This window comes from Capricornis sumatraensis, chromosome 3 (genome assembly GCF_032405125.1).
Source record: "Capricornis sumatraensis isolate serow.1 chromosome 3, serow.2, whole genome shotgun sequence".
NCBI classification, from domain to species: domain Eukaryota; kingdom Metazoa; phylum Chordata; class Mammalia; order Artiodactyla; family Bovidae; genus Capricornis; species Capricornis sumatraensis.
The window spans coordinates 174197465-174222874 of record NC_091071.1 but is presented as its reverse complement, the minus strand read 5'-3'; the positions used below and the strand labels follow the sequence as shown (position 1 = coordinate 174222874).

Sequence of the window (25410 nt, the reverse complement as noted above, 5' to 3'; positions counted from 1 at the left end):
GAATATTATTTCATTGTAGTATTACTGATTTAATCAGTTATTCATTTTGTGAGTCAGGAATTCAGTCCGGGCTTTGCTGGTGTCACACAGCATTAAAGGAACTCATGCAGGGGTATTCAGCAGGTGGGTCTGCCAGTTTGGACATCTAAAACAGAGTCACTCACTGCTCTTCTGGAGTCCTGGCAGGGATGGCTGGGAGCCTGGGCTTGGCTGAAGTCTGAGCTCCTCTAGGACTCTAAACCCTACGTGTCTACATGTAGCCCCCAGTATGGCAAGTCTCAGAGTGCTGCTGCTAAGTCACTTCAGTCGTGTCTGACTCTGTGTGACCTCATAGACGGCAGCCCACCAGGTTCCCCTGTCCCTGGGATTCTCCCGGCAAGAACACTGGAGTGGGTTGCCATTTCCTTCTCCAATGCATGAAAGTGAAAAGTGAAAGGGAAGTTGCTCAGTCGTGTCTGACTCTTCGCAACCCCATGGACCGCAGCCTACCAGGCTCCTCTGTCCATGGGATTTTCCAGGCAAGAGTACTGGAGTGGGGTGCCATCGCCTTCTCCGAGTCTCAGAGTAGTCAGACTTTAAAAGCTCAAGGCCCCAAGACAGAGTGTCCAAGAGAGGAAGAGAAAGCTGCTGGTGTCTAAAGCCTTGGTCCAGAAACTGGAATCTCATCACCTCTCTTACATTCTTTCGGGTTAAGCAGTCCCAGGGCCCACCTGGATACAAGAAGTGGAGACAGATCTCAGCTTCCAATAAAAAGAACAGCAAGGAATTTGTGCTCATCTTTTATTTGCTACATTGACTTTTTTTTTTTTATTAATGTAACAATTTAAAATGACATGATTTAGGACTTCTTTACTGGTCCAGTGGTGAAGAATATGCCTTCCAATGGAAGAGACACAGGTTCAATCCCTGGTCAGAGAACTAAGATCCCACAAGCCTCGGAGTAACTCAGCCTTGAACTGCAACTAGAGAGCCCACATGCCACAGTGAAAACCCAGTGTGGCCAATAAATACATATATAACAGGATTCCCAACATAGTCTATAGACTCAATGCAATCTAATCAAAATTCTGGCACATTATTTTGTGGCTTTCAACAAACCGATTCTAAAGTTTATATGGAGAGGCGAAAACTCCTCAATAGCCAACTCAATATTGAAGGAGAGAGACAAACTGGGAGGACCAACACTGCCCAGCTTCAAGACTTAATGCAAAGCTACAGTCATCCAGACTCAGTGTGGTGTTGGCAAAGGGACAGACAAATAGATTAGTGGAATAGAATAAAGAGCCCAGAAACAAACCCACACAAACACAGTCAGTGGATCTTTGACAAAGAAGCAAAGGAAATGCAATGAAGAAAAGACAGTCTTTTCAACAAATGATGTTGGAACAACTGGATACCCACATCCAAGAGAAAAAAAGAATCTAGACACAGACCTTACATATTTCACAAAAAATAACTCAAAATGGAGCACAAACTTAAGTGTAAAATGCAAGATTAGAAAACTCCTAGAAAATGATTAGGAGAAACCCTAAATGACCTTGGATACACTGATGACTGTCTTGATTCAACACCAAAGGCACAATCCATGAAAGGAATAACTGATAAGCTAGACTTCATTAAAATTTAAAACTTCTGCTCTGCAAAACACAATGTCAAGAAAATGAGAATGCAAGCCACAGACTGGGAGAAATATTTGCAGAAGACACATCTGATAAAGGACTGTTACCTAAAACACACAAAAACTCTTAAAACTCAACAATAAGAAAAGAAACAACCCAATTAAAAAAATGGGCCAAAGACTTTAACAGACACCTCATCAAAGAAAGTATACAGATAGCAAGTAAGCATATGAAAAGATGACATCATATGTCATCAGGGAAATGCAAATTAAAATGACAATGAGATAGCACTATATGGTGGTTATCTATTAGAAAGGCCAGAATCTAGAACACTAACATCATCAGATGCTGACAAGGACAGGGAGCCATAGGAACTCTCATTCACTGCTGGTGAGAATGCAAAGGGGCACCGCCATTCTGGAAGACAGCTGGGCAGTTTCTTACGAAACTAAACACACTCCTACCATACAATCCAGCACTTTGGTATTTACCCAAACAAGTTAAAAACATGTCCACACAAAAACACGCACATGCATTTTTATAGCAGCTTCATTCAAAAGTGCCAAAACCTGGAAGCAACCAAGACGTCCTTATTAGATGAATGGATAAACTGTGGTACGCCCAAACAATGGGGTATTACTGAGTGCTTTAAAAAACATCTGTTGAGCAGCAAAAAAACATGGAAGAAACTTAAATGTGTATTACTAAGTGAAAGAAACCAATCTGAAATGGCTACATGCTATAAGATTCCAACTGCATTATGTTCAGAAAAAGGAAAGACTATGGGGATGGTAAAAAGGTAAGTGGCTGCCAGGATTTACAGCAAGGGAGGAATGAATAGGCGAAGCACAGAGGAGTTTTAGGGCAGGGAAGATACTCTGTACGATACTGTAATGATGGATACCTGTCATTACATATGTGACTTTACCCACAGAACATACAATACCAAGAGGGAACCCGAAGGGAATGGACTTTGGGTGATAATGATGTACCAAGGTAGGTTCATCAATTGTTCAAAATGGAGCACTCTGGCTGGGGATTTTGATCATAGAAGAGGCTATGCATGAGTAGGGGCAGGAAGTAAATGGGAAATCTCTGTTTCTTCCTCTCAATTTTCCTCCTCTAAAAAATGAAGTCTTCAGAAAAAAAATAAAAGAACTGAAAAGAGTAAACTCCAGCTGCATGTGACAAGAGTAAACACTGTTGCATTAAACTTATTTCAGTTACATTATTGTGTCTGTGCATAAATAAAATCTATTTTCCATTGAGGGTGTAGGTCAAAAAAGTTGTAAAAACTGTGATCTAATCCGAATCTAGCATTCAAGCTAATGAGCACACATGAAAAAGCTGCAAAAATATGCGAAATGAAAAATCACAAATTGAAAAGAGAAACAGACAAATTCACCATTATAATCAGAGACTTCAACTTCCCTCGCTCAACAACGGACAGAACAGCTAGGAGCCCGTGCTCGGCAACAAGAAAGAGAAGCCATGGCAATGAGAAGCCCCGTGCACCACAGCTGGAGAGTTAGCCCCCACTCGCTGCAACTAGAGAAAGCCCAAGGGCAGCATCGGAGACCCAGTACAGCCAAAAATAAATTTAAAAACTTTTTTAATAAAAAGTTAAAATAGAGACAATATCAAATGCAAGCCAAAATGTGCAGAAACGAGATCACTCATACAGTGCTGGCTGGAATATAAAACAGTACAACCACTCTGGAGAACAGTTTGGCAATTAAAAAAAAAAAGGCATCATTCAACCTTCAGTTGCCCTCCTGGGCATTTATGCCAGAGAAATAGACTTACACGCAGACAAATACATGTAAACGAATGTTCCAAGCAGCTTTATTCCTAGTAGGTTAAAACTGGAAACAACCCAGATGTCCTTCACCAAGTGAATGGTTAAATAAACTGTGGTGTGTCTATACTATGCAAGCACCACTCTGCAACACAAAGAAACAAACTTTTGATACTTGCAACAATTTGAACGAGTCTCCAGAGAACTGGGCTGAGTGTGGAAAAAAAAAATCCCCAAAGACTACATACTGTATGACTCGTCTCTATGGAAATAATCAATAACCAACGTGTAATAAGAGTAAACGAGAGTTTTAATCAAGTCAAACTGAGAACCAAAGCCCAGGAGACAGCCTCACAGATCTGAGAAACTGCTCCAGAGAAGCATGTTTTCAGCACAACTTTTTTTTCTTGTCAGAACAAAGAACATCAAGCATGACAGGGGTACCTTCCTTCAAAGTATCCCAAAAAATACAGATTTGCACACAAACAGCAAGTCAGTATGGCCTGGGCATCTAGGGAGGGAGACTTATTGAAGTACTAGTGGCACTGACATCCCAGGAAGGCAGGCAAATATCTGTCTTCAAAACAGACATGTTTTAAGCTTTCATTTATTTATTTATTATTTTGGCTTTGCTGGGTCTTCATTGTAGCACTCAGGCTCTCTAGTTGCCCCACAACATGTGAGATCTTAGCTCCTCGACCAGCGATCAAACCCGTGTCTCTTGCATTGGAAGGCAGATTCTTAACCACTGGACCACCCGGGAAGTCCCAAAAGGGACATCCTTAAGGTCCAGACAATGCATCCATTTCTTTAAAGGTTAGAGAAAAGCAACAGTGTATGTTTGACAGGCCACAAGGCAATCTGTTCTAGTTAGCACAAAGTTCAAGCTAACCCACGTACTGTAAGTAGAATGACTTTCCCATTCCTCAGTATGGGCAAATTTCTTCCATCACTCCATTTACATAATATTCCTTGTTAAAATTTTTTAATTGGAGGACAACTGCCTTACTGTGTTGCGTTAGTTTCTGCTGTACAACAATGTGAGTCAGCTATAAGTATACATATATCCCCTCTCTCTTGAGCCTCCCTTCCATCACCCCCCATCCCACCCCTCTAGGTCATCACAGAGCACTGAGCAGAGCTCCCTGTATAAGCAGCAGCTTCCCACCAGCTACTTCATACAGGGTAGTGCATCTATGCCAATGCCCTGCTCTCAACTTGTCCCTCTCTCCCCGTCCCCTGCTGGGTCCACAGGTCCATCCTCTGCCTCTGCATCTCTATTTCCTGTTACATAATATTCCTGAGGTGACAAAATTATAGAAATGTTGCCGGGGTTGCCAGGTGTTAAGGACAGGGTGCACTGGTAAACAAGTGGGTGTGAGCAGAAAACGCCAACAAGAGGGATTCTTGAGCTGATAGAAAGGTTCTGTATCTTGATGGCATCAATGTCAATAACTTGCATGTGATACTGGGCCCTAGTTGTGCCAGATGTTTCCACGGGAGAAAACGGGATAAAGGCTACACTGATTATTTCTTACAACTGCATATGACTCTACAATTTTCTCAAAATTCAATGCTTAATTGTTAAAAGGAAAGGCAAGCCCAGATTCTGATTCATTCGGATGTATCAGGCATAAAATTCATTAAAATTCTATAACTTCTGCTCTTCAAAAGACATCATTAAGAAAAGGAAAACGCAAGCCAAAGACTGGGGGGAAATCTTTGCAATATTTGTATCTGACAAAGGACTTCTATCCACAACATTTAGGGAACTTTTACAATATGATAAATACAATGTAATTAAAACTACCGTGAGAGAAGACTTCACAGCTACTACCACTAGCATGGCTAAAACTGAAAAGGCTGACAATGCTAAGTGGTAGCAAAGATGCGGAGACATTGTATATTGCTGCTGGGAACATAAAATGATACCAGTGCTTTATAAAACTGCATGGCAGTCACACCTAGATATTTACCCAAGAGGTATGAAAGCATGTATTCACAAAAACCAACTTATATAGGAATGCTGTTTCATAAAGCCCCAATCCAGAAACAACCCAAATGCCCATCAAAAGGTGAAAGGATAAACCAATTGTGGTATATCTGTACAACCCAATACTATTCAGCAATAAAAAGAAACAAAATATTGCTATACACAAAGACACGAATGAACCTCAAAAACATCCTGCTGAGCAAAAGCAGGCAGACAGGGAAGATTACACTCTGTGATTCCACTTCTACAAAATTCCAGACTAAAACTCATGTAAAGTGACAGAGTAGATCAGTAGCTGCCCAGGGCTAGGAGCAGGGAAGGAAGCTGACTGCAAAGCAGCAGGAGGGATGTTTGGGCGAGTGATGAAAATTTTCTACTATCTTGATTGTGGGGATGGGTATACATATCTGTCAAAATCAAACTGTACCCTGATAATGCGTTCATTTCCTTCTACATAAAATTATAACTCTATAAGGTTGATTTTTAAAAGATACAATGATATTCTGTCTCAGATTCAACACACACACAAAAGTACTCTGTCAACTCGCTATTAGAGTTTCTAAATGCTTACCTAACTCTTCCTCTCTCACAGATAACAGCTGGCAAGCGGCGGTGGTCCACGAACCACAACGTTGAGGGGCACTGCCCTACCCCACGCTGCCAACTCCTCGGGTTCTCCAACAAACCTTCATGCAGCCTTACTTTGCAAAACTAGGTTGGACAGCGGGGAGGCAACAGCAGGGGAAAACGGAGTCCAGGGTCACTGGGTCTTGAACACCGGCTTGTGCGACAGCCGCAACACCCTGTACGTGTTGAGGCCCGGCACGTCGAAGCCCGGGGACAGCCCGTGGCGGTCCAAGGGGTAGAAGTTGACCAGCTGCCCGTGCTGGGCCTCCAGGGACAGCCAGGAGTCGCCGAGCGGCAGGGCGCACGGGAACTCGCGGGCCACGTGCAGCTGGAAGACGCGGCCGCGCACGTGGCGCAGCGTCAGCGTGCGGAACGCGGCGGGCACCAGCGCCTCCACGCGGGGCCCGAACTGGCGCAGGCGCAGCTCGCCCGCCGGCCCGGGGCGCACGTCGTAGAAGGTCAAGTTAGAGAAGGTGAAGTAGCCGGTGAAGGGGCGCGCGCTGGGCGGCGGCGCCGGGCTGAGCTCGGCCCCCCGCAGGGCCCTCTCCATGGCCGGCAGGAGCACGTCGTAGGCCTGCGCCACGAGGTCGGGCCCGGGCGGCCGCGGCCCGGCCAGGAGCAGCGTGAGACCCAGGCGCAGCGGCGGCACCAGCGAGAAGGTGGCCGCGTAGCCGTCCAGCTCGCCGTCCTTGCGCACCACGCGGTAGCCCCGCTGCGCATGGAACTCCCACGGCGTGCCCGTCTCATTGGCGAAGTAGGCGCCCGGGCAGGCCAGCAGTGGCACCAGCAGCGTCTTGGACGCGTCCGGCCGCAGGAGCCGCTGGGGCCCGCCGCCCAGGAGCACCATGGACAACTTGGCCAGGTCAGCCGTGGTGGAGTACATCTGGCCCGATGGCCGGTACCAGCCCAGGTCGTACAGAGGTGCCGGCCGCCCACTGCCGTAAAAGCCCACTGCCAACCGGGCACGCACAGGAGGCGTCAGGTCGAAGCCCGTGTCTGCCATTCCCAGCGGCTCCAGCACCTTCTCCAAGATCCAGCGCTGGAAGTCACCCTGGACGGTGTGGGCTGCCAGGACGTGGGCCAGAAGCGAGAAGGCCAGCGTGCTGTAATGGCACCTGAAAGAGGAAGGGTGGGAGCTGGCCTGCAGCCTAGGATGGGCATCGCCAGCCCCCAAGTAACCCCTTCCCACTTGCTCGGATTGTCTGAAAAGCCTTCCGAATTTCGTTTTACCGTGTGGACAGGAAAGGAATCTGCTTCACGGAATCGGAGATGGTCAGACCTAGCAGAGACTTCAGAGATCATTGAATACAACTCAGTAGTTATTCTTCCTTCCGGAAAGAGGAAGGCCCAGAGAGAGGCAGAGCATTGCCCAGGGTCGCACAGCAGATTGGCAAAGACCTAGACTTAGCAGTGCACCTGGGAAAGTGGCAAAACAAATCTACTTTACACATTAGTATAATTTACTTTGTCAGGAAAACGAGCCTCAGATTGCTGGGATTGGGTGGTGAGTAACGATAGTGATCATATAGCTCAAGGATAGCAACTAGCGGGCAAGATCTCACCCCCTTCTTCCCAGCCATGGCAGACACCAGTAATCAATAGGGAGTCGCTTTTCTTTCCCAGAGCAGACGCTGTTCCAGAATCTCTAAAATAGTGCCTCAGGAAGGCACAAGAATGGGTGAAAATGCACAAATGCCATTAGACATTCCTGTACTCTAGCCCAGGCTCATTTTTTTTTTCCCCCAAAGGCAAGAAAAGTGAAGTTCACAGAGGCAGATGCTTCCTGCAAGGTTGCTCAGGAAGTTAATGTCACAGCTGGAAGGAGGACTCTAGCCTACAGACGGCTAAGTCTTAGACCCTTTCTTCCTTAACAGAAGTGGGCCCTGAGGTTCAGCATTTGGAGAAGCAGAGGGGCAAATTTGGAAAAAGGGCACTTGCCCAGGGCCCAGAAGGAGGCATCTGAGGCAGGCGAGTGCCCGCTGACCTCTGTCTAGCTCACAGCCCCACTGCTCCAGGAGCCCAGCTTCTGTGTTCAGTGGCTACCCCAGCTTTCCACTCCCTATCTTATCAGCATGCCGTTTATTTTCCAGCACTTGGGAGAAACTGTATTTATCTTGTTTATCTGTTTAGCAATAAGAATTTCATTGTTCACTGGCAAGAATGCAAACTCCATTGAGGGGGCACCGAGTGGATCCATTCGCTGCTGTTTCTCAGGTTTGCACATTCCAAGCACAGAGTTGGTGTTGAGTTAATTCATCGAAAGAACTTGAGATTCAAACAGAGCTGGATCTGGGCCCGGCTCCCCTACTGCCTTGCTCTGCCATCCATCCATGGGCCTCAGTCTCCCCAAATGTGGAACAGGACTTGTCAGTCATCCCTGAAGTCTTTCCGGGCTCTGACCACCTAGGATGTGGTTACACGGGCTGTCTGCCAGGACGAGTGTGTGCCCTTGTGAGGTTCCTGGCATTGGCGGGGCATCAGGGCTCACCCCTCACCTGGTTCCTGGATCCGCCACCAGCACATCGTCCTTCAGCAGGCTCAGGGCCTCCTGGGTGCTGCCCCTCCACAACAGTGAAGTGGAACGGAGCCTTCGGGGTAGCCCTAGGGAGGAGCCATGGTCAGATTCGCTGGGTAGGCTAAGAGGGGGCCCTGGGTGCACTCCTCCCCCACTTTCCATGAGTTGAAAGATAATGATAAAATCAGCTTTTTAAAAAGAAAGCCTCTAGCATGGACTCTCATCCTGCCTGTGTTTTGTGTCCTTTGGGTTGTTGTTGTTTTTTCTGCACTAGGCAGCCTGTGGGATCCTTAGTTCCCCAACCATGGATCGAACCCATGTCTCTGAAATGGAAGTATGGAGTCTTAACCTCTGGACCACCAGGGAAGTCCCCTGCCAGTGTTCTGTTGGGCAAGCCACTTAACCTCTCTGAGCCAGTGTTCCCTCATCTGTAACAGAACGGAAATAATTCCCATCATGGGGCTTGTGTAAGGATTCAGTGAAATAAAATGCTGAGCATGATTGTCATCAACCAGAGACCTTCGATTCCATAAAATGTTTGAGGTTGCTGCCCAAATATGTCTTGGGAACTGACTCCTCTGATCACTTGGGGTTTTCTGATTTTGGATGTGACAATACGGGAAGGCTCGCAGGATTAGGATTCTTCCCATCCATTCACTCAGCAATAGTGTTCAAGCATCTGTTCTGTGCCAAAGGCTGTTCTGGGTGCTGGGACTCAGGGGTGAGCCACACGAAGTCCCTGCCCATGTGGAGTCTGCATTCTAGCAGAGGAGACAGGCAAGCAAACAAATATTCGTGCTCTGGAGGGAGATAATTACATGTGTGAAAGGAGGGGTGGTTATTTTATACAAAGCGGTCAGAGGAAGGCATCGCAGGGAAGGCAACCCTTGAGCAGGTGAGGCCTGGAGGAGGTGAGACGAGAGGAAAGAATGTGTCAGGCAGAGGGAACAGCAGATGCAAAGGCCCTGAGGCGGGAATGTTTGAGGGTCAGCAGGAAACAGCCAGTGTGGCTGGAGAGGAGTGAGAAAAGGGGAGGCTTTGGCGATAAGAGAGATTGGAGGTGCAGGCGCCAGACCTGTAGGGTGCTATTGGGTACTAGAAGGACTCGGGCTCTTCTCTGATTGGAATGGGGCTAAAGGGCTTGAGCAGAGCAGGGATATAATCTGACATATATCGGGGTAGCTTTGACTGCTATGTGAAAGCAGTCTTTGGGGGCAGGCGTGGGCAATGGCAGACGCGGGGGAACCTGTAAGGAGACTCGCAGAGGTCCATGCTTAAATGATGGTGGATTGGACGAGTGAGTAGGGGGTGGGTTCTGAACATATTTTGATAGTGGAGCCAACAGAATTTGCTACCGGAGGGGATATGGAGGGTATGGGAGTGAGAGGTTCCAGGGATAACTAACTCCCAGGCTCTTGGCCTGAACAACTGAAGGCTGAAGCTCCCAAGTCCTGGGTTTAAATTCTGACTCTAGCACTTCTTGCTGTGTGACCACAAACCGTGTGCTTTACCTCTCTGAGCCTCTCTTTGCTCACTGTAAAGTGGGCTGAAGCACCTGCCTTGATCTCCCTGGGAGCTGTTGCAGGGCCTGACTAAGAATGCATGAAAAGCTCAGAATGGGAGGAAGCTCCAGATTAGGGTGAAGGTCAATCGTAAAAGACACTGGGAGCCTATAAGTTATCCAGGCAGCCCTGTGGTCAGCTGGTCCCTTTGGGACTGAGAGAAGACAAGTAGGGAGTTTTTAAAAATGACCACAAACAGAGCCCTGTGCTGAGTTCCTTGGCTATAGATGAAGAAGAGTCCACAGTGTACCCCTAGAGGGAGCCCTAGGTTCAGGTTATAACCAGGAGTGGATTTAATAGGAGGTTCCTGGAGCAAAAGCCTGACTGACCCCTTCCAAGGCCTGTATCTAAGTTTGAATTTATAATATTCTAAAAGTGAAAGTCGCTCAGTTGTGTCCCACTCTTCGGGACCCCATGGACTATACAGTCCAGGGATTTCTCCAGGCCAGAATACTGGAATTGGGTTAGCTTTGTCCTTCTCCAGGGGATCTTCCCAACCCAAGTATCTAACCGAGGTCTCCCGCATTGAGGGCAGATTCTTTACCAGCTGAGCCACAGGGGAAGCCCAAGCTTACTGGGGTGGGCAGCCTATCCCTTCTCCAGCAGATCTTCTTGACTCAGGAATTGAACCAGAGTCTCCTGCATTGCAGGCAGATTCTTTACCAACTGAGCTATCAGGAATATTTTTTTAAAGGACCCCAAAATTGTATCAGGCCCCAATAAACCTAGGTCTATCCCTGACTGTAATAACCAGAGCTACTTTGAAAAGTACCTGCTGTCAGATAAGTGCTTGAAATTCATTAGCACACTTAATTCCCCAAAATAGCACAAACTAGTCATTTTACAGAGGAGAAAAACAAGGCTCAGAGAGGTTACGTGACTTGCCCAAGATCACACAGCTAGGAGGCAAAGTGGGAATTCCAGTGCTTGTGCCCTTAGCCACTGGGCCACCCTCCCCTGATCCTCTCCTGCCTAGGCAATTTCAGGAGGTTCCATTTTCTGACTGAGCCTCAGGTTCACCATCTGCTAATGGGAGTGGAAACCAGCCATGTCCATAGATTGAGACCTCAGGCCTGAACACACTTTGTCAAATGATGAAATAGTAGGCACTTGTGATGCATTCCTACCATCTAGATGGGCTGATGACTGAAAATCTGAACAATAGAAGGCATTTTGGGGTGGCGCACGTGGTGCCCGCCTTCTCCCTCTTCGCTGGGGCAGTCGCCACAGATCACAGACCCCCTCCCACCCATTCCTGCCCAATTCCTGTCCACTGGCTTTTGTCTTCCAGCATCCCAGCCTGCCCTTGCCCTTCCACCGTGGAGACTTCATCTTGGCTTGTTAGCACATCTTTTATCATTATTCTTTTTATGTAGTTTTTAATAAATAATTCATTTACATGATTCAAAATCCCAAAGACACCAAAGGGTATACAATGAAAAATGTCCCCCCCTACTCTTCTCCCCAGCCACCAAGTTCCTCTCCCTGGAGGCAACCCAGTGGTTTAATTTCTACTATCCTTCCAAAGATACATGATGCATGTTCATATATATACATAGACACACACACATAACATGTGTGTGTATATATATATGTTATATGATATGTACATTACATGTGGAAACAGAGCAGAGAGTGGGCCCAGCCTGGCTGGGTGAGAACATGCTTCTTGGTGCCCTCACCTAAAATGGTTTGGGCTAAGCTAGATCAAATGGTCTGGGCTAAGCTAGATCATTGGAGAAGGCAATGGCAACCCTGCTCTAGTACTCTTGCCTGGAAAATCCCATGGACAGAGGAGCCTGGTGGGCTGCAGTTCATGGGGTCGCGAAGAGTCTGACACGACTGAGAGACTTCACTTTCACTTTTCACTTTCATGCATTGGAGAAGGAAATGGCAACCCACTCCAGTATTCTTGTCTGAAGGATCCTAGGGATGGGGGAGCCTGGTGGGCTGCCATCTATGGAGTCGCACAGAGTTGCACATGACTGAAGCGACTTAGCAGCAGCAGCAGCAGCAGCAGATCACGTTCAGAGCCACTCACCTGACAGCTGGCTGGCCATCCTTCGGAGGGTGACAGGTGAAGGCCTTGGGGCTGGGCCCACCTCCTCCAGCCCATCCACCAGACTCCTTTGTTGGGAGGCTGATGCCATACCCAGTGGGTTGTTAATGGTGAAGGTGCTGGCGTACCGCTCCAGAGGGTCGTCTAGAGAAGCCACAATGCCCTCTTCCCACAGGCGGTACAGCATAAGGACAGGAAAGATCTTGGAGACGCTGGAGATCCTGGACAATGAGAGGCACAAGGGTGCAGCGGGCGTCGTTGGCTCCACAACCCACCTCCACCCCGCACCCCCAGCCTCCACCTTTCTGGTATAATCAGGAAAGCGCTGTGTGTATGTGAGCTCAGCCGCTTCAGTTGCGTCTCTTTGCAACCCCGTGGGCTCTAGCCAGCCAGGGTCCTCTCTCCATGGGATTCTCCAGGCAAGAATACTGGGGTGGGTTGCCATGCCCTCCACCAGGGGATCTTCCTAACCCAGGGATCCAACTTGTGTCTTCCGCATCTCCTGCGTTGCAGCCAGATTCTTTACCCACTGAGCCAGCTGAGAAGCCCAGGAAAGCGCTGAGCCCACCCTTATTCACCGTCACAGGTGGAAATCCACAAGCCTCTGTGGAATGCCATCGAGATGCCTGAGAACATAGCAGAGGCAATGAGGCGGGGCCAGAGGCACACCATGAGCATCTCCCCGACGCCAGGCCCTCACCAGCAACTCCCCACTCTGGGACAGACCCAAGCTGGGATCATGCCTCTGCCTCTCTCCAGCTGAGTTGCCTTGGAAAAATTACTAGACTTTTCTGAAATGTAATTTCGTTGTCTTGTTTCACGGATTTTAGAAAGGACTGAACAAGATTATGCGTGCAAGGTGCCTAGCAAAATACCTGGCAGGTAGTGAGTGCCCAGCAGGTGATTTATTGTTGCTTAGTCACTCAGTCGTGTCCGACCTGCGACCCTGTGGACTGTAGCCCACTAGGCTCCTGTGTCCGTGGGATTTCCCAGACAAGAATACTGGAGTGGACTGCCATTTCCTTCTCAACGGGATCTTCCTGACCCAGGGATCAAACCCGTGTCTTCTGCTTGGCAAGCAGATTCTTTATCACTAAGCTACCAGAGAAGCCCTCAGTAGGTGAGAGCAAATATAATTGTTACCCCCTGGCTGGCACACAGCTGGTGCAGCCTGACTGGAACCCCTGTAATCCTCACAAGCATCCCTGGCAGCAACTGTATTCACTTCGCACCGTGAGGGCCGAGGATCCTACAGGCAGCACCCAGGAGGAGAGACTCTGGGTGTGTCCCAAGTTGCTTCCATCTGGGCCACTGCTGCTGGCTGTTGGAAACCTGGGTGGAGGACCCAGGAACTGGTTACAGCTCCTTTGTGTCACATAGAAGGGGGGTAGGGTGGAACACAAGGGGGTCTTTTCTAGTTTGGGAGCTTTGGGGCTAAGGACTCTCCAGAAGGGATTCCTTCCTGACCTATTACCCTGTGGTGTGATGTTAGGCACTCAGTGTTCCTCTCTGGACCTCCATCTCCTCGTCTATGAAATTGCCACGACTTAAGAAAGGGCCATGGTAACTCAGATCCCCCCCCCCTCACCCAGCCATAATTCTCATGAGTCCTCCTGCCTCCCAAGTCCCCCTCGTCATCCCATCCCTCGCCCCCGCCACAGGATCCTGGTGGTCCACCAGCTGACCGGTATATGGTGTACTCATTGGGGGGCCCGGAAGCCGGGTCTGAACCATTCTTCTTCCCGAAGTTCCCAGTCCAGAGCACGGTGTCATTGTGGATGACAACTGCCGACATGGCAGCCAGGCCCGGGGCAGACAGGGCCTGGCGGAGGATCCGGCCCACCTGGGAAGAGAGGAGCGGGAGGCTTAGAGCTCACGTGTCCTTCTCCCCACCAGGCCCTTCCACCAGCTGCACACAGCACACACTGTCTCGCTCCCCTCCGTTCTCCCCACCAGTGGCTGGAAGGGAGCCCCAGTGAGCCTCCAGACCTCTGGCTGTCAAACTATGTCCCACGGGGTCGGCCACCACCCAGCTGCAATCAGAGCAGATCCCCTGGAATCTGTTTTGTACGTAAGGTTTCCTCATAAGACTTTCGTTCAAAGAAACATTTCCTTGGAAATATATAAGAGGAAGGAGGGGTTAAGACCACTGATCTAATCAAACCTGTGATGCCCTAGAAAGCCTTCAGTAGGCCTCATCTAGGGCTTTCCCTGGTGGCTCAGCAGTAAAGAATCTGCCTGCAGTGCAGGAGATGTGGGTTCGAGCCCTGGGTCAGAAAAATCCTCTGGAGAAGAAAATGGCAACCCACTCCAGTATTCTTGGGAAATCCCATGGACAGAGCTGTTCATGGAGTCACAAGGAGTCGGATACAACTCAGCAACCAGACAATAGCAAAAGCCTCATCTGACCCCTAGCGCTGGAGAATTCAGGATTTGTAGAGGGCGCTCTCTTTGAACATTTGTTGGAAATATTAATACTTCGTTATTTTCAGTGATGAAGTTTAATGACGATTAACTGCTAACACCTACTGGACATTTAGAATGTGCCAGACACAATACACAATGATGTTCATACCTTGTCTCGCTTAATCCTCATAATAAGTCAGTGCTGATTCCCCCCACCCCCCACCCCCACGTTACAGGTGAGAAAATGAGATATGAAGCGACTTGCCCCAGTGGCTCATGGCTGGGGGAAATCGGAATGCTCATTCCCCATGCTCATTCCAGCACCTCCTGGCCAAGAGATTTGACATCCCTGAACCGAGTTCAGTCTACCTGTGGTTTCCACCCCTGGCCTAACTTTTCCTCTACTCTAAGTGTTTTCGGCTGCGCTGGGTCCCTGTGGCCAGGAGGGCTGTCTCTAGTTGCGGTGATCTGGCTCCTCACCGCGGCGGCCTCTCTAGCTGGGGAGGACGGGCTCTGGCACATGGGCCCCGTCGCTCCCGGGCCTGTGGGGTCTTCCCGGACCATGTCTCCTGCACTGGCAGGCGCACCGCCCGGGAGGCCCACCTGAGCTGACGTTGCCGCAGTTTCCTCCTCTTTGTCTAGGGCTTCACAAGGCGGTAACACAGGGGGAAGTTAGCACACTGCAAGACGCATGCCAGGCTCTCACAAGGAGGCAGCCACAGTTATCATTGCTGCTGTGTTGTTTCTAATTAGTATCACCCCTGGGAGGCAAATAGCAGCCTTCTGCTCTGTCTCCCTCACAAAAGCTTCTTGTGTATTTGCAGGCAGGGATTGTGTCTCTCTGCGCTGGCCCACGCCTGCTCTTAGATGAACACGAACCCTCCTTTCCTCCATCTGTCCCACAGACCAAATTTCAAACCCTTCCCCACTGCCGCCACCCCCAGGCTGCTGCACATACACTCCTTTAAAAAAAATTTTTTTTATTAGGGTATAGTTGCTTTACAATGTTGGGTTAGTTTCTGCAGTACAGCAAAGTGAATCAGCCATTCCTATACACGCTGCTGCTGCTAAGTCGCTTCAGTCATGTCTGACTCTGTGCGACTCCACAGTCGGCAGCCCACCAGGCTCCTCTGTCCCGGGATTCTCCAGGCAAGAACACTGGAGGGGTTACCATGTCCTTCTCCATATATACGTATATCCCTTCTTTTTTGCATTTCCTTCCCGTTTAGGTCACCGCAGAGCACTGAGTACCCGCTCCAGTGTTCTTGCCTGGAGAATCCCAGGGACGGGGGAGCCTGATGGGCTGCCTGTCTATGGGGTCGCACAGAGAAGGACACGACTGAAGCGACTTACAGCGGCAGCAGCAGCACTGAGAGTTCCCTGTGCTATGCAGTAGGTGTCCACTCGTTATCTATTTTATGCATAGTAGAGTATAATTGCCAACGCCAGTCTCCCTGTTCATCCCATCCCCTTGATCCTCCTTGGTATCCATATGTTTGGTTTGTACTCTAAGTCTATGCCTCTGTTTCTGCTTTGCAAATTAGTTCGTCTGTATCATTTTTCTAGATTCCACTTTCTGATTTTTATGTCTGTTAAGGTGAGATCAAACCAGTCAACCGTAAAGGAAATCAGTCCTGAATATTCATCAGAAGGATGATGCTGAAGCTGAAGCTCCAATACTTTGGCCACCTGATGCAAAATGCTGACTCATTGGAAAAGACCCTGATGCTGGGAAAGATTGAAGGGCATGAGGAAAAGCAAACGACGGAGGATGAGATAGTTGAATGGCGTCACCGACTGGATGGACATGAGTTTGAGCAAGCTCCGGGAGTTGGTGATGGACTGGGAGGCCTGGAGTGCTGCAGTCCATGGGGTTGCAAAGAGTCGGACACAACTGAGCAGCTGAACTGCCTGCTTGAAGATGTGTGACCCACGTGAGTGGGGTCTCGATGGCACAGACTAGACCTGACTGACAGCGCCCTCTAGTGCCGGGCCATCCGGCAATGGTAATGTGGGGTTCTTCTTGTTCGGTTACTGAGTTGTGTCCAGCTCTTTACGACCCCATGGACTGCAGCACACCAGGGTCCCCTGTCCTTCACTATCTCCCAGAGTTTGCTCAAATTCATGTCTATTGAGTCAGTGATGCTATCTATCTCATCCTCCGCCACCCCCTTCTCCTTTTGCCTTCCATCTTTCCCAGCATCAAGGTCTTTTCCAATGAGTTGGCTCCTCGCATCAGGTGGCCAAAATATTGTAGCTTCAGCTTCAGCATCAGTCCTTCCAGTGAGAATTCAAGGTTGATTTCCTTTAGGACTGACTGGTTTGATCTCCTTGCAGTCCAAGGAACTCTCAAGAGTCTTCTCCAGCCCTACAGTTAGAAAGTATTAATTCTTCGGTGCTCAGACTTCTTTATGGTCCACCTCTCACATCTATACATGACTACTGGAAAAGCCATAGCTTTGACTAGATGGACCTTTGTCCCTACTTTTTAATATACTGTCTAGGTTTGTCATAGCTTTTTTCCCCAGGAGCAAGCGTCTTTTAATTTCATGGAGTGTCTTTAATCATATTACAATGGCTCTGTGATCCTCCTTGCCTCATCTTTCTCCACCCCCAGTTATGCCCCCCACTAGACTGAACTTCCTCGTAATTCTCTACATGTGTCTTGTACTGACCCTGCTGCCTCTGGGCCTTTGCACATGCTGTTCCCTCTCTCTGGAGCACACCCTTCACACCCCCAAGCTCCCTTACTATATACACACATATCCTACCTGCTCAGCTCTCAGTTTAGACACCACTTCCTCCAGAAGCCTTCCGTGACTCCAAGTCCCATGACCCCTAAACTTGCCCTGTCCTCACTCTTGCCCTGGTGATAAATGTTTATTATATTGACTGTTCTCCTCACTTCAGACTAGTAGCTCCTTCAGAGCAGGACAATGTCTTCTTTCTGCCATACTGCTGGTCTGTAGGGCAGAGCAAGTGCTCAAGGATTATATGTTGAATGAATGCAACCACCAGTGCAGAGGGCGTGCCCTCCCCTTCCTCGGCCTGGCCTAGCCCACACAGTCAGTTCTCTCCTGGGTCATCACTGACCTTTTCCAGGGCCTCCTTCAACACAGGGAGGGGATGGGCCAGGGGCACAGGCTCAGGGTGCTGGGGACACATCCTCACGGGGGCAGAGGTCACCTCTGGTCCCAAGGAACCTGGAGGGAATATCACAAAATGAGTAAAGGACAGAGATCAGGATAGGAGTCTAGGGGTCATCGTAGAGGAGGTGGGAAGGTGGCAGCAAGTGCCAGGCTCATGCCCTAGGGCCAGCCCTCCAAGCTGGCACCCCCTCACCACAAGGTACCAGCCCTGGGCAGTCAAGGGCAAAGTGCAGAGCCTGCCCGGGAGGAGACAGCACAGTCCCACACTCACCATCTGTGGCTTGGCCTTTGAGGGACCAGTCAGGCCACAGGTGCCCATTGGCAGCCCTTCTGTCTCATATGTCCAGCCTCCTCCCTCTGTATAGTCAGCAGACTTAGGCCCCAGCTCCGAGGGGCAGCCACAGCAACATCTCTATCTGTCCCCCTTTCTCCAGCTCTAATGATGTATCTGGATGGAGAAGTGGATTCAGGGCCCTGCTGAGGCTCCAGGCTTAAACCGCTAGGAAGGACTCATTCCATCCCCAGAGCAGTGCATCCAGGCATCCAGGTTTGAGTCCCATCCTGCTTTTGTCCTGGTGTATGCTTCCTTGCCACCTCAGAGGGAAGGTGTGGAAGTTGGCAGGATAGGATTCAGGCTTGAGACCATCTCTATGGCCCCCAGACCTCCCCACATCCTTTAAGGACGGTGTGGGGTGGCAAGAGTGTGAGAACCCCCCAAGAGTGTAAGAACCACCTTTTCCTAAACCTTCCAGGGATTTCCCTGGTGGTCCAGTAGTTAAGACTGCCCTTCCACTGCAGGGGGCGCAGGTTCGAGCCCTGATTGGGGAACGAAGACTCTGCATATTGTGTAACGCAGCCAAAAAGCAATACAAATTATTTTTTTAATTATGTGCCAGCAGGTCTTGTGTCTGGTGAGGTGCTTCAAAAATAAAAAAGGTTCACTTAAATAAACCTTCCACTGCCTCCCAAGACCACCCAGAGCTGGGAGAAGGCTCCGTGATGGCAGGTCACCGTGGCCACAAGCTCTCAAGACCCTCCCACCTGAATCGGAGGGGCTGCGTGACTTGTTTTGGCCGAAAGTATGAGGTTGAATTGATTGTGCCCCTCCCAAAGCTAGACCTTAATCTGCCTTTGCTGCTTTGGAACACTTCCCTCTCGTGGACAAGCCTGGGATAGCGACCTTGAGAGGGAAAGTCCACACGGGGGAGAGGTCCACTGAACTTGCTTGCATTGGAGAGCCCAGGTTAGACCAGCAGAACTGCCAGCCAGTGCATAGAATCACGAGAAATGATCAGTCACTCTGTCTGAAGCCAGTGGGTTTAGGTGGTTTGTTACCCAGCCTCAGATGATGTGGTCCCAAGCAGGAAAATCACAAACCCTACAGAAGATCTCTCAACAACTTCATCCGCATTGTTATTAATAGCAACCTCTCAGGTGATGCCTATGGGAGGATGAGGACGCAGATCACTGTAGTCAGTGGACCCAGGAGAGTTCCATAAACTGTTTCCCATTTGTGACAAATTAAGTACAAAATTGGAAAAAAAAAAACATTTAGAAACTTTTATAGCAGGTTCTCAGAGTAATCTTGTGAATGTTGAATCTAATTACTGAAAACCTGGGCTTCCATTTTGCAGTCTTTTTCATTTATTTCCCTAACATAATTCATTTTTTCATTTATTTCATAAGGCTGGTCTGCCACAGATTGGTAGTTTGATAGTTTGAGAAGCACGGCCCTGGAGAACAGGCCAACCTACCCACTTGGGGACTGTTTGCTAGAGGGACTAAGAAGCCCTTGATAAAGGAATTTACTCTAGAAAGAAAGGGTTGGCTGGGAGAGGAAGAAGCTGGCAGGAAAATAAAAGGAGGCATTTCTGCAAAAATCTGCAGGATTCTGGGAGCCCAGACCACCTTGTTGAGCCATTGGCGTCTGTAATACAGGATGTCTCAGAGAAACGGAGAGAGACATTCTCCCCAGCTGCAGCAGAGACCTGGGACTCTGGACCATCCGGGATCCCAGCAGGCTGATGGGCCCAGGGGTTGCTATAGCAACAGAGGGCCAGGATGTTACCTGCCCTGGAGGTTCGTTCGCTGAGCCTTAACCAGCCCAGGATGCAGTCAAGAAATGGCAGCTGCTGTCCACGTACGCTGGCACGTGTTCCTCCCAGGGTCTTAGCTGAAGCTGGAGGAGTGCCTTTAAAGGGAGGTAGAGCCTGGGCTTTCACCCTGGGGGCTGAAGGCAGAGAAACACTGCACTTTGTGGTGGGGGGGAACCCTGAGTTTTACACACACACCCCAGAGTAGGTGGCTTAAGAACACCGCAGGGGCATTAGTATCCTCAGGTTACACAGAAGGGCATCGAGGCACAGAAGGAGCACATGACCGGCCCAAAGGTGCACAGTTCCTGAGAGCTAGAGTCCGCATGCAGGCCAGAGCTCCTGAGTCTGAATCTGTGGTCCTCCCTCAGGTCAGGAGTGGCGGCCCAAAGCCCACGGGGACCTCCAGGGACGGGGAGCGACTCAAGGAGGCTTGGCACTCACCAGTCTTCAGCTTGGGGAGGTAATACTGCCACAGGAAGCAGCCGGTCATGAGCACAGAGAGCACGAAGAAAAAGCTGCAGGAAGCCGGCAAGAGCCACTTCTTCTTCACTTTCAGCACACTGAGCTGCCGGCCAGCCTGGAAGGGGAAGGGCAAGACAGGCCCACACAGGGGGTCAGCAATGGGCAGGAGAGAGGGACTCCCCTGGCCTGGCCCTTCCTATGCCTTCAGTTCAGTTCAGCTGCTCAGTCATGTCCAACTCTTTGCAACCCCATGAACCGCGGCACGCCAGGCCTCCCTGGCCATCACCAACTCCCGGAGTCTACCGAAACTTATGTCCACTGAGTTGGTGAAGCCATCCAACCATCTCATCCTCTGTCGTCTCCTTCTCCTCCTGCCCTCAATCTTTCCCAGCATCAGGGTCTTTTCAAATGAGTCCTATGCCTTAGGTTTACCCAGACATCAGGGGAGCCTACAGCTTGGGGTGAGTTTCACACCTGTAAAACCAAGCACCTCCCCAGTACAGCCCCTTTGACAGCTCTGCCCCGCAGACCTCTGTGTCTGTGCCTAGCCTGTCTCCTCTGCTGGGCATGCCCTCTCTCTCCTGTGTATTTAGCGAGATATCTAAAACCAGCTGAAATGCCACCTCCTCCCAGTTCTCTTCACCCAGATCCATTCAAGGGCACTCAGCCTAAGCCTCCACTGCAGTGCAAATCCAGCTCTCTCTCTAAGATAGCAGTTGTTCTATGATTATCAGTGTGATAGGGTTCGATCCCTAATTGGGGAACTAAATCCCGCATGCTGCAACTGAAATAACCTGTGTGCTGCCACTAAGACCCAGTGCAGCCAAATAAATAGAAATAAATATTTTTTAAAACGTTGCAGTGAAAAGGGACCTGCCTGGAGAGCTCAGGGAAGGGTGAGGCTCGGAGAAACAGGGGCCGTTCCCTCAGACAGGCGTGGGGACCGAGACGTGCTTGGGAGGTGGGCAAGGGCAGGACATAGGGATCGTAAGGTGAGATCAAGGCCTGAAGTCACACAGAGGGTGAGGAAGAGGCCTGGTGGGGAGGTGGGACAGAATCTAAAGAGACAGTGTGTATGGTGACCTGGCCCCCAGGAAGAGCTACATGTTCCCTCAAGGCAAACTTAGTCTCCTGGAGACACTTCCAGTTAGTGCTGCAAGCAATGTGCTAAGCCTTTTCAGAGGCCTATCCCAGGGCCCTGTTGAGGCAGGCGCCCTTAGTGCCCTGACATCACAGATGAGGCTCAGGGAAGTTAAGTGACTTGCCCAGAGTCACACAGCTCGGAGCTACTCAACCAAAGTTCTTGACGAGGCTTCACAAGCATTTGTTGAAACTTAATTCCAGGTGGGCAAACTGCAGTTACAGGAAGGAAAGGACTCGTCTAAAGAATGATAAACATCGTGTGTTAACTGTCAGCTTTATGCCTGGCCTGTGCTGTTCATCTAAACAAGTATTATTTTACCACATTTCACTATCTGCTCATGAAGTGGGTTTGAGAACTTTCATTTTAGACGTGATTAAATGGGGCTCAGAGCAGCTGAGCAACTTGCTCAAGGTCACAGAGCAAGGTGGTAGCAAAGCTGGGATTCAAATCCAACCGGCCTGACTCTCCACCTTATGTCTTAATGTGTCTTATGTCTCTCTGTCTCTTTTATTTTTTTGACTGCGCAGGGTCTTTACTGATGCGTGCGGGCTTTCAGTAGTTGTGACTTGGGGGCTTCACTTGTTGCAGCTTGCGGGCTCTAGAGCGCAAGTTGAATAGCTGGGGCACAGGCTTCGTTGCTCCGAGGTCTGTGTCATCTTCCAGGACCAGGGATCGAACCCATGTCCCCAGCACTAGCAGGTGGATTCTTCACCACTGGACCATCAGGGAGGTCCCGTTTGATGTCTCTTTTGAACTATCTTCACTGCTGCTGTAACCTAAACTGTGTTGTGAAAGGACTCTTCCCTGCTCTCCCCTAATCCTTCTCTGTCCCTCCTAGGGGGCCTGAAGAACGAGATAACAGGGAAGGAATTCAAGATTCAGAACCCTTGTCCCAAGACTGAGGGCTAGACTGCTCTGTTTCATCTATTCGTCCTTTTACCCACCCTCTCCTGAGCACCTATTAGGTGTCAGACACTGTTCCAGGCCCCCGGGGCTCAGCAGCGAACCAGTGCCAGAATTCCTGTCTACAGGGAGCTGGCCTGGGGGTTACCTAGGTGGCTCAGTGGTTAAAGAATCTGCCTGTCAATACAGGAGACATGAGTTTGATCCTTGGGTTGGGAAGATTCTTTGGAGAAAGAAATGGCAATCCACGCCAGTATTCTTGCCTGGGAAATCCCATGGACAGAGGAGCCTGGTGGGCTACAGTCCATAGGGTTGCACACAGTTGGACACAACTTAGCAACTAAACAGCAACTGTTTCAGGCCCTGGGGACTAAGCAGTGAGCTGGTGTCAGAATTCCTGTCCTCAGGAAGCTGGCCTGCTGATGTCTAATGCCTAGCCATCCTGGCTGGCCCAGCTCCATACTGTCTCTCTGCTGAGCTCCCTGCTGACCTCGGTGGCTAACCTGTTCTAGGGGCCTGGTGAGGATTTGCTCAGCGAGTGGGTAAGCATATCACAACTCAGCTGCTGGAGAGCTGGGTCTCAAAGTCAGGCCTCTAGAATGTTAATCACAGAAGACACCCTTGCAAAGCAAAACCCACGTTCAAATCCAGATACATCACCCTAAGACCCATAAAATCCTGGGCCACTCCCAATCTCTTCATCTGTGAGATAGGAAAGGCACTAACCTGGCCAAGCTGTGTTGAGACAGTAGACATAGAAAGCACCTGCTATGTGTCAGGCGTTATTCTAAGTACTTTAGGTTGCTGCTGTGTTGTTGTTTAATTGCTCAGACTCTTTTGCAACCCCATGGACTATAGCCCGCCAGGCTCCTTCTGACCATAGGATTTCCCAGACAAGAATACTGGCGTGGATTGCCATTTCCTTCTCCAGGGGATCTTCCCGACCTAGGAACTGAACTCATGTCCCCTGCATTGGCAGGCGGATTCTTCCCCCCACCAGGGAAGCTTAAATTTTTAACTCCCACTATAGCCCATGAGATAGTATTATTACTACTACCTCTAGTTTACAAGTGAGGAAACTGAGTCTCACGTATGCTAACCCCTTCACCCCAAACTACACAGTATTACGTGGCAGAGCTGGACCCTGAGCCTATACAGGCGGCTCCAGAATTGGGCATCCTTAACCACTGGGCTGTCTCTGCTGCCCTTGATGAATGAGATCACACATGTTCACACAGAAATGTGTACTTGTATATCCATAGCAACACTACTCATAGTAGCCAAAAAGTGGGGTCTATCCAATGATAAATACATAAAGTTAGGGATATCTAATGGGATATTATTCAACCACAAGAAGGAATGAGTTGCTACAATATCAATGTAGGTTGAAAACATTATAAACCCACAGCCACAAAAAGCCACGTTTAATTCCCTTTTATATAAATGTCCCTTTATATTAAATGTCTACATATAATTCCCTTTATATCAAATGTCCAGAATAGGCAGATCCATAGAGGCAGAAAGTAGATGGTGGTTGCCAGAGGCTGGAGGTACAGGGAAATGATTGCTAATGGGGTACAGGTTTCTTTTGGAGGTAATGAAATTTATAGACTTGTGATGACTTGCAGAGGTCATGGGCGACAGATGATGGAGGTGGGGTTCTAGCCCCATCTCTGTACCACCCCGACCCCAACGTGTGCCTGGGTTCTCTGCATGCCTGATTTGCAGCCCTCCTCTGGAGCCTAGCCTCATCTCATATCTCTCCAGTCTCAGGATTTATTCCAATAGACCCAAAGGTGGGTTCTGTGTCTAGCGTCTAAACGTGCTCCCCGGCTGCTCACACTGTGACTTGAAATGGCCACAGGGCATCTCTCCTCTCCCGTCCCAGCTGGAAGATGCTCACGGAGTAGGGACTCAGAGCCAAACTCTCCCAAATCCCAGCCATAACACAGTTTACTCAGCTCCTTCTCCAGGTGGTTTGCAGCCCAGAGACTCTCAGTTCTCTTCTCCTCGTTGGCCACTCTGGGCAGACCTCCTTGCCCAGTTAGTTATTCAATCAGAATATAATCCCCAGGGGCTGGCTGTGTGTGGGGCCCAGCACTACTCCCTTTGGCTCACATCTGTCCCTTGCGGAGCCAGCAGGGTGGTTGGAGGTCAGACACAAGGGCTCTGGGCCCTGGGATTTGATTCTGGCTCCGCCCTTATTAGCTGTGGACAAGCTGTGGACAAATGACTTCCCCTCTGCAAGTCTCAGTTTCCCTGTCTGCATAACGGGCACAGCCATCATTCCTACACCTCATAGACTTTAGGGGAGGGTAGTTGAGAAAACTACTGGTTTTTTCAGTAGTCATGTATGGATGTGAGAGCTGGACTATAAAGAAAGCTGAATGCCAAAGAATTGATGCTTTTGAACTGTGCTGTTGGAGAAGACTCTTGAGAGTCCCTTGAACTGCAAGGAGATCCAACCAGTCCATCCTAAAAGAAATCAGTCCTGAATATTCAATGGAGGGATTGATGCTGAATCTGAAACTCCAATACTTTGGCCACCTGATGCGAAGAACTGACTCATTTGAAAAGACCCTGATGCTGGGAAAGATTGAAGGCAGGAGGAGAAGGGGACAATGGAGGATGAGATTGTTGGATGGCATCACCGACTCAATGGACATGAGTTTGAGTGTACTCCAGGAGTTGGTGATGGACCGGGAAGCCTGGGCTTGCTGCAGTCCATGGGATGGCAAAGAGTTGGACACGACTGAGCGACTGAACTGAATTGAACTGAGAAAATGTAGGCAAAGCCCCTCAAAACTAGCTACTCACAAACTGGTAGCTGACGTTGTTATAATTCCTCTGGGAAAGAGATGTAAACAGATCACACCACAGGGCTCTGGGGCTCTGGGATGCTGCTGAGCTCAGCCTCAGGGTGGGAGCAGGAGGAAAGTTTCATTGAACAGGTGGTTGGGACTGAGTTGGGGACACTCCAGTCAGGGCTCCTGAGACAGGAAAAAGAGGAGGCTCCCTTTCTGGTTTGTTTTGAGAATTTGATAAGTTAATACCCAGAAAACACATGAAATGTTTCC

General features: G+C 49.4%; 1 protein-coding gene across 1 annotated transcript; it reads right to left on the bottom strand.

The window, feature by feature from the left end:
- Positions 1–6170: 6170 nt before the first annotated feature.
- On the bottom strand, positions 6171–20377 carry LACTBL1 (lactamase beta like 1). Its single transcript, XM_068966875.1, has 6 exons — positions 20266–20377; positions 17673–17782; positions 13859–14016; positions 12156–12394; positions 8533–8638; positions 6171–7152 (listed from the first exon to the last, which is right to left on the bottom strand). The coding sequence occupies exons 1-6, from the start codon at positions 20312–20314 to the stop codon at positions 6171–6173; spliced, it is 1644 nt and encodes a 547-aa protein (XP_068822976.1). The 5' UTR covers positions 20315–20377.
- Positions 20378–25410: the final 5033 nt, after the last annotated feature.